The following is an 18,958-nucleotide window of genomic DNA, read 5'->3' as shown; positions in this document are numbered from 1 at the left end:
CTCTATTCAGGGGAAATGAAATTAAGAAATTCACTCTTGGATAATCAGATGTTTCATTTGATGGGTCAATTCTGGAGAGGATAACTGCCCTTGTAATGGAAAAAGACTGCGTGACAGATTAAGAATGAAAACCTAGCCATGGTTTATGAATGGAAAAAATAAAATAATAGTTTTTACAATTATTATTGGTTTGGCTGAATTCTGTGGTGCACCTGCAGTATCGTTACTGCCCTCCACTTGGCCACGGTGAGGACGGTATTCCCGCACAGACAAGAGGAACGGAGGGAATCCCATGTCTCCCCACCTCCTCCGTTAAGTATGTTCACTTATTAGCGTCTGTCCTCCCTCCATGTGGTATGACACAGAGAGCATTTTTCATAGCCCATGACATTAATTGATGTGATTTGCGAAGGGAGAGCATTTAGTCGTGGGTGGGAGGCTCCTAATGATCGTTTTCCACTTCCAGTAGCGCAGGCATTGACTCAATTTTATCGCAAATTTGTTGTCTTTTTTTCTTTTCATCTCTGACCATCACTTAAGTAGTAGAGGGGGTAAACAATGAGAGGTGGAGCAGGGCTGTTGTGAGGAGCCGTGGGTGTCTGCTGTGCCTCCTGTGTTAAGGTTATGAATGTGGGTCAATGAACTGATGGAGACAGCTGGTTTATTACACAAGGAACTACAGGGGGGCTGCGCTCTTGGCACTGGGCACAGGGGCGTGATCGTAGGGAATCCCCTTCGCTCTGGCTCAGGAAGGCTGTCCCTGACTGGAGGCTGCCCCTGTGCCAGGGTGGGGGGCAGGCGTGGGCACACAGGCCCTCGTGATACTCGTTAGCCACTTGGCAAGCTCTCAATATGTCCTGCTACTGTTCAGTGCCGCCGAGTCAGTTTGTCAAGGGAAACAGTGTTACAAAGCCGGGGAGGGAAATACTGAGGCCTTGAGAGAGGCCATCTAGTGTTGTTTCAGCCTGCGTGGTAGTTTGCACATGCACTGTTCACACATCTAGAACCCTGTCTCATGGCTGCCCTCTCAACAGATAGTATAGATTGATCATACACAAAAGAAAAATGGATTTATATCAGAATTATTTTGCTGAAAATTCAATTAAAAGTTGGACGTTAAAAATTGATCAGTTTGTCTTTTTTTTTTTCCTCCATTTTTTCGTGGTAAATTACAAGGGGGAGGATGTACGTGATGATCATGTTGTGTGAATGAATGGATCACAGTGGAGTTAGCTGCTGGATGGTGCACGTTGCTCATCTTGCCTCCTAGAGCCCCTACTGCCAGCTCAGCACACTCCACAGTAATTGAAGCCATTTGCAATGTTGCAGTGTGGTAATGGGCAGATCCATGTCTACCACCCACCCACAGCCTCTACCATTAATCAGAGCTGCGTGGAGTCAAGAGAGCCAGGATTTGGTTGCTACAGCAGGCCTGAGTTTCAGCCAGGAGTCGGCTGCCTTAAAGGAACACTTTAACGTTTTGAATTTTGGCTGGATTTGTTGGTTTTTTTTGTTTTGTTGTTTTTTAACAGATGCTTGTCAGGTTCAGGGTAAAAAAAATCTAGATTTTTCCTCCCCTCACCCTTAAATAGTTTCATAGTATTGTTAGAATTAATAAGCAAAATAGATCTTAAACAATCATTTAGCCACCGGAGAATAACCGATTAATCATTTACATCATGTCCTGTTTCCAGTTTCTCAAATCGTTTGGGAAGCTAGATTTGCTGCTTTTTTATTATATGTGATAATAAACTGAATATCTTTTAGTTTTGGCCTGTTGGACAATACAATACACGCACACAAATATGGAATTTAATGCCGTCACCTTGCATCGTGGGAAACTGTGATAAGCATTTTCACTGTTTTCTCACAATTTTTAAAACATAACTTTCTTGTAATGCGACAGAAGAAGAATACAATACAAAAACAAACTGTATCTAACACATGACGCGTCCCTTCGAGATTGAATATGTCCCCGGCAAAGACACGGCATTTGGTGACAATCAATAGGCTACTATATTGACAGCAGGCTGAGAGCCGAGATCGGCAGTCGAACAGCGTGACAGTGTTCCTCGGCCCAGGTCCCTCCGCAGCAGTCGTCTGCCCTGCTGAAGGAGACACGTCTGATCCCCGGCCATCTAACATCCACAAAGAACTTCCATCTTCATGATATTAGGAGTGCATTATTGTGACTATGAAGGCTGTATGATAAAGCTCAGTAAAGCTCTTACACCGATATGGCTCCTCTTGCTCGACTGCGATGAACAGGATCACTTGGTTTCGAGTATTTTTGAGAGACTATAAGAGGTTTAACAGGGACACCGCCCACACCACTAAATGTAGCAGTTCTGTGTCACCTCACAGCAGTCCTGATCTTCCTGCCATACCCAGACAGAGAAGCAAGGTGGAAACAAAAGGGGTGGCAGGAAGACTTTAACATCGCCCTCAGGTCCCACACTATCTGTCCTTTCCATGAGCAGGCAGATGGGAGAGGTGGAAACACGTCTCTGCACTACAAACAGACACCAGCCTATTTTAAGGTCACTTGTAAGTCTAGGCATTTGAAGGGTACCAGCCAGCGTGATAGCTCCAGATATTGTGAATTCCCCTCATTTTGGATTGCGCCCAATGATTGCACAGCTTTAGACAGGATTATGTGTGTAAAGCCTTACAAGCAGCGCCTGGTTTTGACTCTCTGTCTGATCGTTAGTCTACAATAAAATGATCTTCAGTGTGACATTCTCCTGGAACTGCACTACTGTAAGGATGGTTCTCCCTATGAAAAGGGAAAGAGATGGTTTGACTATTAATGCATGACTGTCATGAGAGTCAAATCTGCCATATGACTCATGAACTGTATCCCAATATTGAGCGTAAAGTTTGCTGTCCCCGAGCTGCCTCACCCCTGAGCTGTCTTTAAAGTGCTACCTCAAAGGTGTGAGGGACCTTGTTCTGGACGTGCAGGGGAGTGTGGGGATCTGCAGAGGCGGTGCATTATCTCCCACTGAGGCACAGGCCAGAGGGGCCACTGGGGCCATGCCCTATCATATAGACAGGTCACTTGACTCCATTGCCCTCACCTGGTTATTGGAGCCCTTTCTGCAGACAATCCGAAAGCACCTGGCAAGATTCAGGTACTCATCTGCTCATCTCCCAGTTATTATTCATCTTCCCCAGCTGAGCTGAGAGCCTGACCTGACCTCATGGGGAACCAGGACACACCGAGGTATCAGTCTCATAAGCTAAACACGTGAGGAGGATCAGGAAGGGTGCATGCGACCAAAAAAGTTGAATGATAATATGGTTATATTGTCATTTTATGTTCAAACCCTTTCAATTTGAACAAGTGCAAACAAATATTCTACCTTAAGATTTGAGAGGAGTAAAATACAATAGTATATATCCTGTAAAAAGCCTGGAAAATCACAGCCTTGAATAAGACATTTGTCTGAAATGGAAATGAATCTGTCTGATTTGTTTCTGTGCTGATGAGAGGTGAGTGCACTTGATGTGCGTGGCAGCGGCAAAGTATATGTCTTCTCCCAGATCTCCGTCAGGATGGAGGAGGATGCAAAATGTGGCTCCCTGATGGCGAAAACAGCCACAGCAAAGGCCTGTAAAGCAGCTGCAGTGAGAGGTGAAATGCAGTAATACTTCTATCCAGGCAGAGCCAGACCCAAACCCTTAACTGCAAGACCATTCTCTCTACAGATTCGGACTATTTCAATAGTTTTGGCCTCCTTTTAGAAGGATTAACTTTCCTACTCTATTCTTGAGCATCTGTTCATGCAATTACTCCACATACGGAAATACCAGAATGTCAGTGATTCCCTGGATTACGGGGCACGCTATTGTCTTATGTACACCAAAACATACAGTCATTTTGTCTGGAATCTGTTGAAGTTTGCAAGTTAAAAGTGCACAGGGTTTTGTTGTCTTGGAATGATAATTGTGAATTTTTTTTGTCTTCTTTTTTTTCGGTAATGGGAGGGGAAGCTGCAGGGAATCAGCGGTTGTCAAAATCTAAGAAGTGATATTGTCATACCAGCCGGATGGCCGTCTGGTGTTTGTTTAAAAGGGGAGGGAAGAAAAAAAAAACAGTCCAGGCGATTGAATCATATCTTCTTGCCAATACGTCCTTGCGTTCCCACCTCCATCATTACAGCAACATGTTTTATTTTCAGCAGTGCTGTTCTCAGTGACTCACATCCCAGAGCCATGTGCTGCTCAGTTAGGCCTCAGATCCCTTAAACATGGGCCGAGCGGTCATGAGAAATACTCTTGTAATGCACCAGAGATTGCACTCGCACTGTGCTAACATCATGTAGGATATTGTCAGGATAAAAACATGTAAACATGTTGTGTAATAAACTTGTGAGGTGCCTTTGCTTTAGCTTACTTTGATCTATCTGCAACAGACTGAAAACAGACCTGTCTTCTACATGCATTGCCTCCCTAAATATCTATACATATATATATACTAAAACGTTTTTCCTGCTTCCACAGGTAAATGGGACCTCCGGGCCTTCATCACGAGGTTCAACCTGGGAGAGCCTGTGGCCACTCTGCAGTTTCTCACCCAAAACTACAACGATTGAAGGACGCACATATGCCTGAAAAATGTTGTGGAAGAAGAAATCTGTCAGCACAATGATAGAAAATAAGATGTTTCCCCACTTTCCCCAAATTAAACAGCATCATTTCTTCAAAGCTTGCAACAGGTCAGCCCTCTTTGCCTCTATCTTATCGTAGGGCTACAAAGAGATTTCCTCTTTGTGTTACACCAGCTGCTAGGTTTTGATGTTGCACTGTATCTCTGTCACGTGGTCTGGAGCGAAGGATTTGGGAGATAGATTTTGACCTCACTGGGGATTTCTTATTAGTTTCCGAACACTGTCGGCAAGAGAAGGAAGACAGCCTGATATCACAACTCGGTGTGGAAAAAGTTGATTCTAATTCAGGGGCGGAAACACGTCAGGGCCAAAAAAAGGAAGTGGGAGGTGAAACCAAGACCGCAACACAGCCGGATGCCACAGTGGAACTTGAACCAAAATACTCAACAGAGTAACAGGGCAGTGGGAGGGGCCGAAGGGCCTGTGATGTATTGGGTGAGGGGAACTTGCTGTTTGTGTGATTGTTTGTCATATTTCCATTGGCCACTCTCACCTCAGCTGGAAACAATGAGCTGCTTTCAGGTGCTTGATTGATTTTTTTTTTTTATGTACAAGTTTCTCTAACACATGGTGAAGTGTCCTTGAATGTGACTTTGGGATGATGAACCCATTCTGAACTTTGGACAGTTGCATAAGAGGCCCACCTTGCAGGTCTGTAGAGGGTGGTGTGGATAAACTTTTCAACCCTTTCACGAGGAGATACTTTTCAGACTTCATGGGTCTTTGTAGAGGGTGGGTCAGAGTACCTCCCATGAGGAATATTGGTTTCTAACCAGCAACTCTCCTCTGGGAGGGGTTTGTATCAATACCCCAGATGTCTGGAAAAAGGCTGGATTTACATGAGGGACTTTGATGTTCTGATAATCAATCTGTAGTTGGTGGTTTCATTGACCCTAATTTGGTGTCTCATCAGTGGGCTAGGCAGGAGTAGGTAATGGAGGTTTTTGTTCCTTTGGTGGTTAAGCCAGCCTTGGTAAACCCCTATGTGCCCTCTCGATGAACTCTGGGAGATCATTGATCAAATTGTCCTGAATCTGCTTTGTTTGCTTCCCCGACTTAGCAGTCAAAGCAGTCCACAAACAAAACAACCAAAACAATACACACGGGCACATAGTTAGTCAGTTAGACAGTCCATTGCTTTTGAACAAATGTTAAGTATCCGTCAGTTCCAATATCTCTCTTGACCTTGATTTACTCATCTTATTTGACTTATGAAAACACATTTTTAACAATTGGCAAGTGGAGTATAATTCCACACTCATTGTGAGGCATGCCAAGTGGGAGAGCATTCTTCCAAAAACCACCTACTTGAATCCATCAGTACACCATTGAAATGCCAAGATTTGTACTTCCAAATACACTGTGCACTGTTTTTTTCTCCTCCTTTATATCTTGGAGATATCCTGCCAGAACATCTGGGTTTTGCCACTCAGCTTCCTTGAATGTGTTTATTTTTACTCCAAATGTCAGGAGAGTTGAAATATTGTGATTAAGAAAAACTGACAGCTGTAGTTCAACGGCACACAGTATATTGCCTTCTCTGAAAAAAAATAACGTCTCACATCCCCTGATGATATGGGAGAGGCATTTAATATTTTTTTTAATTTATTCAAACTTACATTAATTAAAAGGAATTTGTATAATCAATTCAATTGCCTAACCGGCACTAAGTGATCTAATATGCATGATGACTTGAGTCTCCATTCTTCTTTTCAATCAGCTGCTGAAGAAGTGCAAGAGATTTATTTCACTGGAGAATTTTAGCAGTTCATCACTTGTTGTGAGCAGTGGTGAAAAGGATCGGAGTGTGACATCTGTTTTAATGCATGTCAACGGTATGGTCTGCTGACCACCTCGCAGCATTTTTTTTCTGTCTGTTTGACCCCAACACACTGGTGCTGTTCTGAAAATCTGGCTGCAAAGATTCAGCGCAGTTTAGTACACCTGGAGGTTTGAATCCTGCCTCCCATTCACATGAATATTTTTATTTTTAGGCGCTATTACTGTAATCACTCGCCAAGAAGGAATGTGGAATTTTAAAATGCACCTTTTGACCTCTGAAAGGAGCATTTTTGCCGAGGTATCTGCTCTGGCTTTGTGTCTTAAATACATGTTTTTATCTCTCCTATTACCTGTGAAATATAAAACTCTGCACATATGCAAACAGATAGCAGAGACTGGGTACAAGATTTATGATGTCTAATTTGAACTAAAACAAGTAATTGATAATAAATAAAAGCCTGTAAAGGCTTGAAAAGTTAAAGTTTGGAGATATGAGGCGGTTTTTGGATCATTTACTTATTAGAGCGTTGGGTCAGCAGATTGGTCAGCCTAACTAGAAAATGTGGAAATGACAATCTACACAATCATAATAGCAATACAGGTGTTGGCTTTAAAAGGTAATGTAAAATAATGGATCTTAAGTTACTGTTGGTATAATTGGCAACATTTTATCTTTCCAGCCCTGTAACTAACTGCAAGGAACAACAGTTTTATCCTTCTCCATGAAGCTTGGAAAAAAACAAAACTAATTTGCCTATATACCTGATGTGCCTGGTTAGTTTTCCACTAGGCTTTAAAATGAGCCTGTGCTTCCATGGAATCCCCGTATGCAAAGTGAGCTCGGCCGCTGCAGTCAAAGAGATGTAACTCCGCAACCCGTCGACAAACACTGCAGGCCTGCCCCATGTGACCCAGTTCACAGTCGAGGAAATAAGCCCACAACAGAAAGGTGTTCCAGCTGGGCTGGCCAACTTTCCAACCACAGAGGCACACAAACCCCTCCCCCCTGGACAGACATCCTAATGCAGTAAGTCCTCCACCTCACCTGAGGGGATTCTCTCAGTAGTTTGCATCCATGCACACGACAGTTGAGGCACCCTTTTTCCACGGATCTCCCATCCTGCATTGAACAACCTGTGTCGCATCATGGGGTGGACACAGTAACAGGAACAACAGACCCTGCAATGAATGCTTCCTTTTATAAAACTATAATAGTCTTTATATTTAAACTGTGTAAATTATGAGGCCATAGGTCACGGCAGAACATCACACTGTCAGGGTCTCCTGTTATTTGGTCCAAACCAAGTATATCTAATATATTCCTGGGTTGTTTAATAATGCAGTGGTATGCAACACGTCCGTATGTTAACATATTCACTCTCCAGAGTGAATATGTTCATGTTCAATATTCCATATTTCTTCGCAAGGTGTTTCACCATTTGACATTGTGATGTTACTTTGTTTGCTTGATAGAAATCAAGTTTTTAATAAGCTTTCCAGAATTGTCACCTCCCATCCAAAGAATGTTTGATTCTTCCCTTGAATTTGCATCACAAATTGATATGTAACCCATTAACAGCCTCTTAGCAGCCAGATATGCGGGTCATAAGCCAAAAACAGGGATAAGAATGTATAAAAACCAGTAACCAGTCTTTGTTAAAATACAACCTGAAGTGCAGATAGACATCTTAAAACATTTCATTTCACCTCTTTGGCGATTACAGTTTAAACTTCTGCTGCCTTTTGACCTGGACCCATGTGTGAAAAGTGATGAAGAGAAGCAGAAAGGGGGGTGAGTCAGGATGAGACGGATGATTAAGTAAAAACACAGTGTCCTTTTGGCGGCACACACAAGAGCGTTGAATTTTGAATCAAGTCCATCGGGATCATCACTGTTGTCTATTCTGCTGATTCAAGGTACGAGACAGACGGGGAGCGAGACACCCAGGGAGGACTCGGCTGGTAAGACTGAAACACACACACACAGACACACACACACGTGGAGGACTTGCCTGTGGAAATGAGACACACAAGATCACTGGCTGCTCTGTTTGTGTAAGCCCCCTAAACACAGAGCATGATTCAGACTAATTCTCCCACACACTGTGTTTACACTTCTGGTTCATTGAGGTACTATTAATTTCTCAGGTCTGAATATTCAGGCACTGACATTTCATTCAATATTTTCTGTGAATTTTGCAAAGGCCTGTGTTTCATATTGTTGCAGCTACAGCAGGGAATAGATTGAGTTCAAACCACAACTAAGCAAGTCTCCACTTAACTATAAACTCAGTGCAAAAGCCAATAACTGTAATGTGAAAGTGATACAGTACATGTGATGTGAGGGAATGACCCCACAGGCTTTTACCTATTCTGAGCTTTGTGTGTAACAAACCGGATCATTAGGGGATGTTTGTGACACTTTTTCAGGCAACCAGTGTAGCTATTTTTTTTCACTACTTGGCAAATTGGTGAAAAAGCGAGCCATGACGCTTTGTCCACTGTCATCTCTTTGCACGTCTTGTGGCTTCCGATCACTTTTCCACTACTACTTCACCCGGAACTCACATGTCCAAATAGAGACACTGAGGGGCGGGGCCGGACACTGCCTTATTTGGAGTTTCCACTTAAGCGGTCACTTGGGCTCCAAGTCAAAGCAAGTCTGTGGATTTACAAAGTGCCTGCAATGTTTACAAGCGATTAACTCGGCCAAGCACTATCTTTGTAAGCGTTCCTGCATGAAAAGGCGAAACAGGACGGCGCAAAGTGCGCGCGCGTGTGTGTGTGTGTGTGTGTGTGTGTGTGCATGTTCACCAATGGCAAAATGAAAGCACTTATCCAAAGTCACTTTTTCCATCTGAGCTTATTTGGACAAAAAAAGTGGGCTAGTTTAAAAGTGGAGCCAACAAAGAAGCATCCTCCAATATTTGATCAGTATTGGTAAAATGTTAACAAGCAAGTTTTAAGAGCGACAATACACCCTCTGTCTTTCTCCTGTACACACACACACACACACACTGTGCTGCATAAATAGCTCACAGTGTGCCTGAGTGTCCAAAATCAAAAGATCTGACAATAATAAAGATAACACGCCGCTGTCATGTTTTCCACCAGGACAGGAACAGCCGAGGCTCATCCCGAAGAAGGACGCGGCTGGAGGTGACATGTAGATTTAGTAAACTTTGTAGCTCTCTATCTGTCGGAGCCTTTTGCCTCCGCTGTAGTTTCCACCGCCTGACGCGCGGAGAGCCTGGCGCGGGGCGCTCTGTCCATATATGGTCATCTACGTCACGCAAATGTTCCATCCCCCTATTTAATACAGGCAAACTGGAGTCCCCTATCCAGCTCCAATAGAGCAAGTAGAGCTGCTCTTGTGCAACCAACACCACCACCTCCTCCATTGATTCACAGACTTCAAATTCCCCCACAAGCAGCCCATCAGCTTCCACAGTGATCAGATTAATAACAACAATAGCCTGTGATCACACAGGAGGAGATAACCGGCGCTGCTCGTCCTCCGCGGGATACTTGGATAGCTACAGCAACAGGATCCATCCCTGCTCCTCTCTCCTTTTTTCCACGCCTGATCCACACCTGTGTTTTCCACTTTGAGAGCACTCGTTCTGTTTTTTTTTTGAGTAACTACTTGGATACCTGCGCGTTGTCCTTTCTATAAATGTCGGACTGAATATAACTGCTATGACAGGGAAACTAGCGGAGAAGCTCCCTCTTACAATGAGCAGTTTAATAAACACGATCCCTGACAGTCTCTACCCAGAAGAGGACATCCCGACGTCTATGAATATTTTCACCAGTACGGAATCTATTAACCACTATTCGCAGATGAACTCAGGTAAGATTTTCATCTACTTTTTCCCAGTGCGAGTGTGTGTTTTTGGATTTGAGTGGTTCAAACTGCGACGTGCGCGAAAGGCAACAGTTGTCTTGGGGCTTGGAGCACCTGTTTGCGCTCTGGCTGTTGCGCACAAAGGCAGATTCCCGGACTGAAAACACTCCCGGGGTCAGGTGTAACACTGCCCTCCGTGAATTAGATACACCTTTAAAATGACTCACTTTGAGCTCGGCCGTGTCATTTCTTTTTCTCTTGCTTTTTCTCTCTTGTCCGTAGCCGAAATGTCAGGATTTCAAAATGCAGCGTGAAAAAGACAACTAGACTCAAATCCAAACTTTTTTCTTTTTTAAAAAAAAAAAAAAGATGAATCACCTGTCATTATATTGCATGTACACAAATCCGCCGTTTTTATAGTGGGTTTAATTCTCCAAAGCTGAGGCGTGTTTGAGGAAACGTGTTATGAACGGCTGTGGGGGGGGAGAAAAAAAAAGGCTGCTTTACGCAAAGTCCACTAAAAACGCAATCGGCTCCTGATTGAAACTGAAACCCGAATGTTTATGAGAAAATGTGTCTGATTAATGTGGTCTGGCTGCAAATGCCACAGATCTATTAATCTAATATCCACTCGCAAAGATGGGTCAGCTACTTTAGACAATGACTTTCATTCACAACTCTATTAACATGTCACAAATTGGATTTTAGTAGGCGTGTGTGTGTTTTCTCTGTAAGAAACATGTTGAGACGCCAGGCCCCTGAACCGTCTTATATTCACTAAAGTGCGAGGCCGGGGACACATTGATTGATTTATTGCTTAGTCCAGATCTACGTATATTTCTGATTAATTCAGACGCCTACATAAAGATGACTTGTTGGTTCGGCTCAGCGTTGGCATTAAATCAATCACTAATTGTACAGGCTCACCTCCTGAGGTGGTGGGTCAGTGCTCCACGAAATCCACTAAATCTTTAGTTTGTGGCTCAGAGGATCGCTGTGTGGTGCAGTGACCACAATATACATTTACCTTCTCCAACTTTGTCCATTAATCTTTTTCTTTTTTTTTTTTTTTTGATGGTCAAGTTTTCTTTGTTCGCAAATTAAAAAGACATCTCAGTTTGAATTTTGCCCCAAACATTTCCCCCTTATTTACACAAGTGTAGCAATGTGCGTTAAATTATTCCAGCGCTTATAAATAGTATATATTTTTAAACGAGTGAATTAAATATAAGCGACTTTAAGTTCATGATATACATTTGGCATATTAGATTTTTCCATAAACACGGCAATAAAATATATTCTTTGTGACCTCTGACAGGAGATATTTAAACAAGTGGAATGGGGGTAAAAGAGATGCTGCAGAGGAACATGTGTGTGTTGCTGTTTTAATTATGTCTGATCTAGTTGAAAATTCACATTACAAACTCTAAAATTTATATAGATGTATGTGTATTTTTTTTGCATGTATGTTATTTTTGGGCAAATAACAATGACACATTTTTGAAGTAGCATGCTGTGATTTTACAGGTGGAGCAGGTGTGTGCTGTGCTCTTCAAAACTGACCCATAAGAAAAGAGTGGAGACTTTATCTCACGCCCTTCATTCTGATTAAATATCCCACAGTGCAAATTACCCCCCAAAAAGACTAAAGATTTAGAACATGCGTTAATATCAGCTCAGGCTTCTTCTCTACAAGTCATACACACCCCGCAAAAAAATTATGTCACAAGTGTCATTGCTCCTATATACTCCATGTGTTGTTTGCAGTACGCGAAATTTTGCTTTTGTTTGTATTATTATGATTTATCTTTAGCCAAATTCCAGCAGGCTGTAATTACTGTGAGTGAGTATACAAGCACCCCTGTGTATGATTCCCTACAAATGAAAAGAGACGTCTATTTTAACTTCTGCTCCAAACAGAATTCTTTTCAAATGTCTCACATTAAACCTTCAGAGCATGATCAGCACATAAATGTATCCCCATTAAGCACATCTGCATTCGATGGGTTTTATGGCATCTTTGTAAAAAGTTAAATGTGTGTGTGTGTGTACGTGTGTGTGTGCCTATTCAGTGTGAGGTGTAAGATTCTGTACAATAAAAATATCAAGGACATTTGTGAAAATGTTGTTAAGCTCACTAATGCAGAGATTGGATAGGAAACACTTTTTACCCCCGTTATGTGCAGATGTTCTTTGCTGAAAATGTGTTTTGAATCCTTGAGCGTGATAGATGTGGCGTCTGCCTCATAATCCTCCCTGCTGTAAAGAAATCAGATCTTGCCATTCAGTTTGGCTGTCCTCCTGAGGGACACAATGACTGGATCAAAGGGGGTGTTTAGGTCTTGATTTATGAGAGCTTGTGGGATCTGAGAGCGAGAGAGACACCACTGTCTCACATGCAGCAGTCACTCACTTAACTCACAGGTCTGACAGCGCTCACATTTCTTTATGAACTGCATTGGACTTCTTTTATTTTGGACCTCCTGTTGGCACACTATTACAGAGACATGCAGAAAAGCTGAATTTTGGACAAAGCAAGGACTGTCACTTCAAGTTCATACAGCTTGACAAAGTGAATTTCTTAGACTTTTTTTCACAACTTGTGCCACATTATCACTTCTACAGGCTTTTTCTTCCCAACCGATTGCTTTTCATGTTCATGTCTGAGCAACCATGTGGATGATTTGTTCATGATGTCTGTTTTTTATTTGCCTTTGTCTAGATAATATCATGGATCTGGGCATGGGAAACGAGAAAGCAAGCGCAGAGATTCAATATGGATCCAGCTTCCAGTCCAACCGCAGCGGGCAGACTGTCACTTACCTGGGGAAGTTTGCCTTTGACACCCCTCCATCAGGTGGCATTGGTGGCTCTGGCTGGTGCTCTGATAACAATATCATAAGTCTCGTCAGCGCGGGGATCCTGGGCGTTTCTCCTTCACCTGGCACGGTAACGACGCAGACATCATCCTCCGCAGCCAGCATGGGCGGACAGACATCAGATATGGAGCAGGTGTACGGTCCACCACTGCCCGCCTATTCCACCTGCAGCGACCTGTACCAGGACCAGGTCTCCTTCCACCACAGCCCTGCCACCAGCACAGCTCTAGCCTACCCTGGCAATGACTATCACTCCACGTCCAAAGCCTCCATGGATGGCAGCCTTTTCTCCATGATCCCCGACTACAACCTTTTCCACCATCAGGGGGAGGTTGGCGTGATGGAGCACAAGCCCTTCCAGAGCATGGACCCCATTCGAGTCAACCCTCCACCCATCACGCCCCTGGAGACCATCAGAGCTTTCAAAGACAAGCAGCAGATTCATCCGGGTTTCATCGGTGGGCAGCAGCACCCTCCTCAGCACCACCCGCCGCCACAGACTCTCACCCTTAAACCCATCCGACCACGGAAGTACCCCAACCGTCCCAGCAAAACCCCCGTCCACGAACGGCCGCATGCCTGTCCGGCAGAGAACTGTGACAGACGCTTCTCACGCTCAGACGAGCTCACACGTCACCTTCGCATCCACACAGGTCACAAACCCTTCCAGTGCCGAATATGCATGCGCTCCTTCAGCCGGAGTGACCACCTGACCACGCACATCCGCACACACACAGGCGAGAAGCCCTTCTCCTGTGAGTTCTGTGGACGCAAGTTTGCCAGAAGTGACGAGCGAAAGAGACACGCAAAGGTTCACCTGAAACAGAAGGACAAGAAGCCAGCAGACAAGAGCAGTGGGGCAGCTGGGAGCCACAGCTCGCCACCCAGCTCCTGTGGGGGCCCAACCGTGGGAACGTCATGACCGTCACCATGTGCACTTGGACTGGACCCTCACCATGCCCCATAAAGAGACTTAGGAAGAAGGCATCACGTCCTCTATGAGATAAATAGGTGACTCTTTTCCTCTCTTTTACACCCCCTGCTCTTTTCACTTCCTTCTATTTTGAGATGGATGCCTTTAGTTTAAGTAAGAGGGGAAAGGCTGCTACGCCCTTCTCTTTCAAGTAACTCAGAGCCTCAGCTACTGTAACACAGTGCCAACACAAAGAAGGGCACCTTGGCACATTCTGTCCAAAGGGCCACTGTGTATCTATAGGTTTTGGGTGGATACACTTTTGTAAATTTTACTGAGAATTTCTAAATTGGAAGGAAGCCAGAATCCATCATAGGGGTCAAAACAGACAAAAATTACAATGGAGCTTGGTTAAAGGGAGAGTTGTTTAGGAGGTATGCATTAATTTTTTTAGGCTGTTTAAAAGTGCAATTGGTTATATTTGTGTACTGTCATGGATACCTTATTAGTGGCACTTGACTGTCTTTTTTTGTTGTTTTTGTTGAGGTGTCGTGTTTTTATTTTCTATTTGAATGTTGTTTTCTGAAAAGAATGTGCCAAATGTATTGTGGTGAAACAGCCAACCTTGTTCTTATTATTGTGCCTGACATTTGCCAAACATAACGGTGATATCAGCTTAGCACACATGTCGAGTCAAAGGAAAGATCACATTCAAGCAGCGTTATCTCAGATTTAGATTCATCTGCACAATTTGGTTAAAATCTAGACAATGACTGAGTGGGTTACACAGAGCAAAGCGATGTCTTGTCCTGTAACATGTACTTATAAAACACACATGCCTGCAGCAATCAATGCCTCTGCCAATACTTATTTATTTGTAGTCACTGAGAGACACTGTGTATTTTTGTTGCTTTTATAATATGGTGGCTTTGTGTGGTGTTACCAGATATAATTTCTCTTGCTTTTTTTTTTCAAAAAGCTCACCTATACTGTTCATTTCTTCCAGTTTTTCCTTGAGTTCTGCAATTATATGCAATATTCATGACACATGCCACCAACCCGTAAATCAAATAAACTAAGAGCACAGTTAGACAGACTGAACTACTTAAATAAATGACACTGGGTTTCAAAAACCAGCAGTATATGAAAGCAAATATGAATGAGGACTCACAGTGTAAAAAGACTAAACTACTTGGTTTAAGTCACCAAAAGATGAGCAGCACATTGTACGAGAAACATTAAAATGTCCAAATCCATGTTTACATCTTTTCTAATACACCGAGACTGAGACTGAGACTGAGTTGTAAACTAAGGAGTTGTTGTTTTTGTACAGTATACAAACATGTATGCAGGTAGCTACAGTAGAAGTTTCACTTTTGTACTCAAATGTCAAATGCACCATAACTCAGTATTAAATTGTGCATATATGTGCATGCCTTCGTGCACACTATGTAAATACAAATGTCTGCATAAACGAGAACTTTCAATTGACTGAATGCTTGTGCGGAATGTGTCTTAAAGCTTTTAGTAATGTAGTTATAATACAGAATATTTTGTTGTCATAAAGGTCATTGCAAACATTTTTGGAGCACTACACTAGTAGATGGTGTATTATCTTCCATAAAAGAAAAAAGAATAATAGCATCTGCACTTCCTGTACGCTTTGAAGTGGTAACTGGCTTAAGGAAGCACTAATGTCTTCTCTGAATAAACAACGAGATTTTTTTTACATTTTGTGTATCTCCATTATAGTCGCAATCAGTTATTTCAATTAACACATCCTCCCCATTGTATAGGAAACACTGGCTGCTCTCAGACAGATAGGAGACTAAATGACTGAAGCCTTTCTTAAACAAGAAAAGATTATAGGCCAATGCTAATATTTTTCCTGTGTGGCTCCTCATTGATCTCGGTCCTGATGGATAGAAATACCTCTTGTATCATTTAGTTAAAATATTTTGTGTTGCTTCATCTTTTCCATTTGCCTCTATGGGATCTTTAAAAAATGTGCTATAACAATAGTGACACAGCGAGGAGCACATTTGATGAACTTACTGATGCCAGATTTGTATCTGAAATATTTAGTTCTTTTGTATCTCTGTAAAGCAGGAGGGCTTTTCTTCTCCATGGCTGCATTATGGTCCAGGGGAGCAAAAGCGAAAAAAAAAAAAAAGTCATGACTGAAGCATGAATATGGCATAGTCATCAGCTGCTATTAATCTATTACACTTTTAGTGTACCAATGGAAATTTTTGAGAAATAGAGGTTGATTAAGACTGCAGATATCAAAAAATGAGGAGGTGTTTGCTTCTGTCAAAGCTATAAACCCATATGTCAAAAAAATAGTACTGGTTTTAGCATCAAAAATCTTTTACATTCATTCCATCACTGTTAATGTATTATTTGAGGAGTGATAACCTTGTCCAAGAGTTAAGATTGTTTCTGATTTGCTGCGATACCAGACAAACGTGCCCTTTTCTCTCCATCTACTTTGACAGTGTTTCTGGTTAGTGGTTAGTGTTTGGTTCTCTCTGATTGTTAAGGAGTGTAGGCTGCATGCGAGGCAGAGAATTTAAGCAAACGTTGCTATCAGCTGGAAAAAAAAAGAATACTGTGCTGGTCAGTAGACATGGCAATCAGACATAAAGAGAATACTGACTGACAAATGCAAAGGCCAAAAGAAAGGTTCAGGAAAGCAGTGCCACAGAGAACACAGTGCATACAGAAATGAGCTTCCCAGGCCACGCTTTCCCTTGTCTGTAACAACCAGTTTTCACTGCTGAGCTTCCTGGCAAGTGTCCACTTATTTTCCAATTAATTTGGCCTCAGAGAGTCTTTTCTCAACTCATCTACATGGTTAAATGAACAGACCTCCTTGCACTTTCTCAGATAGTTTAAAAGTTCGCACACCCTGTAACATCTAACTGTAAATCAATAGTTTTGTATCATAAAATTTTTTTTTTATTTTACTGCATGGATGTTGGTCGACAAGTGAAACTTTTCTGAGCTCATCCCAATAAAATGCAGCTGAAATGAGAATCACAACTTGACAAACTGAAGATGTAACCTTTTTAAACATTACATTTCCTTATTTCTGACCCCAGGTCATCAGCTTGATATTTAACTAGCATTCCAACATTAAATTGGGATTTCCGAGGTTAAATTTTGCAGTGAGTAATGGCCTCTAACGTCAATATCATGTAGCAGACAGAGAGCCAGCACAGAGGAAAATATATATATATATACATGAGATGATAGGAAGTACAAAATGTTTATCTTTAATGTTCACCTAGAATCATTTGATGTTAAGACACTGATCATAATAGGCTTTTGAGTTTATTTGACCAAAAAGTGTGCTCTTGTGTGTTCTTAATTTGACCCTGTGCTGGTGCGAATGGATGTTTTTAATTATAACAAATAGAATGTGGCTCCCTCTGAGAGAAAACTGTGTTTATGTTGCTTCGTGTTATGACGCAGAGTGAGGCGGAGACTACACCAAACTATTTCCACATCTAAATGAAGCCATGTAATTATAACTTTGCAAACTCAATATTTCATCAGTCATATCGTCTCACTGTGTTTGTCACTTTTGTTTCGTGACACTTTTGTAATGGACAGATAGATTTTGTAAAATTCATATGATCCCCTCAATATAGTTTGGTGGTTGAACAACAATGCAGGCTGCACCGTGTTCTTCTGAACAATAATCCCCCTGTGTAATGTGTGAATGTAATAGATATATGTCGATGACTTGTTAAACAAACTCAGAAACAACCCCCTCTTAGTAGTGCTTCTTCCGAGAATAATTTATTTTATGCTTTTTATGTTCTTTTGTCCAAAAGTGGGCAGCTGAACGCTCTGAAATTGGAATTTGCCTCATCCTCGTTCTCTGCTCCGTGTTGGATCTGAGCCAACGTCAGCAGCCATCTTTGTGCCAAACTGGGTTGCAGGGTTGGCTGATCAAAAACAATATCTGATGGGAACTCCACAGGAGCAACAAATCACAAATGTGACCTCAGTCCGCTTGCAGTTGGAGGCACCCTTGTGCTAATGTTTGTGTTTAACTGTTTGATTTAGTCTCCGTGAAGTTGGCCTTGGACAGAGCAATAGGCATGGGCTCATTCGTGATGATTAATACTTAACGGGATATTAAAAAAAAGAGAGATTTCAAGTATGTGTAGATATTATAGGCTACTCATGTCATCTTATGGACTACAGGGTGGCTTCAGGGATTTTGTGGTCTTCAACAGTGACACTATGGTGTTCAGATGGAGTCGATACTCACTGTTTTCTGTTGTGTAGTGTTTCCTTTTCATTACAGTATATCCTCATGTTTGCATGTGCACGGAAATGTTCCAAAGTGCTGCCCTCAGACGCTGTGGGTGGTGCTCATTTCTTTATTATGCATGAAAATAAAAGTCACATTGGGTGAAATGGGATAAACCTAACAACAATTCAATGCAGACAATTGAAAACACACACTGGAATAACTGTTCTGTTGGCTTTTCTTTTTTTTTTCTTTTTTCTTTTTTTTTAAGAAAACAAGGGGTCTTGTTTAAAATGTTGTGGATGTCTATAGCCTATTTCATGTTTTTATTACCTTATAATAAGGTCCTTTTATGATGAGCTGAATATTGAAATGAATTTTACTATATCCTTGTGATGGGGAGATGTGCTCCCCTGTTTATTTGGCACTTCAGTTTGTTGTAATGCAATTGTTTCGTTATTTCTATGTAAGTACTTGAATAAAGAAAAATATCACTTGCTTTCGGTTCACTTGGGTCTCTACGGGCGCGCGCACACACACACGCACGTGCGCGCACATGACATTTAACTTGCTGAATATGTCTGCACTTTATACACG

The 18,958-nt window shown here is 42.2% G+C and overlaps 2 protein-coding genes across 2 annotated transcripts in view; both read left to right on the top strand.

Moving 5' to 3' along the window:
- Nucleotides 1–6,288, top strand: part of LOC139204153 (phosphatidylethanolamine-binding protein 4) — a 49,001-nt gene extending 42,713 nt beyond the window's left edge. Inside the window, exon 7 of the mRNA XM_070834123.1 lies at nucleotides 4,507–6,288. Within this exon, the coding sequence (XP_070690224.1) occupies nucleotides 4,507–4,598 (92 nt within the window). The 3' untranslated portion in view covers nucleotides 4,599–6,288. The remainder of the gene's footprint in view (nucleotides 1–4,506) is intronic.
- A 2,079-nt stretch (nucleotides 6,289–8,367) lies between these two features.
- On the top strand, nucleotides 8,368–15,825 carry egr3 (early growth response 3). Its single transcript, XM_070833723.1, is given in 4 exon segments — nucleotides 8,368–8,417; nucleotides 9,575–10,308; nucleotides 13,025–14,071; nucleotides 14,074–15,825. Coding segments are annotated over 3 exon segments (1,311 nt in total). The 5' UTR covers nucleotides 8,368–8,417; nucleotides 9,575–10,154; the 3' UTR covers nucleotides 14,184–15,825.
- Nucleotides 15,826–18,958: the final 3,133 nt, after the last annotated feature.

This window comes from Pempheris klunzingeri, chromosome 7 (genome assembly GCF_042242105.1).
Source record: "Pempheris klunzingeri isolate RE-2024b chromosome 7, fPemKlu1.hap1, whole genome shotgun sequence".
Taxonomy (NCBI): Eukaryota; Metazoa; Chordata; class Actinopteri; order Acropomatiformes; family Pempheridae; genus Pempheris; species Pempheris klunzingeri.
Note: the sequence above shows the minus strand (reverse complement) of the source record. Positions and strands in the feature narration are given on the sequence as shown.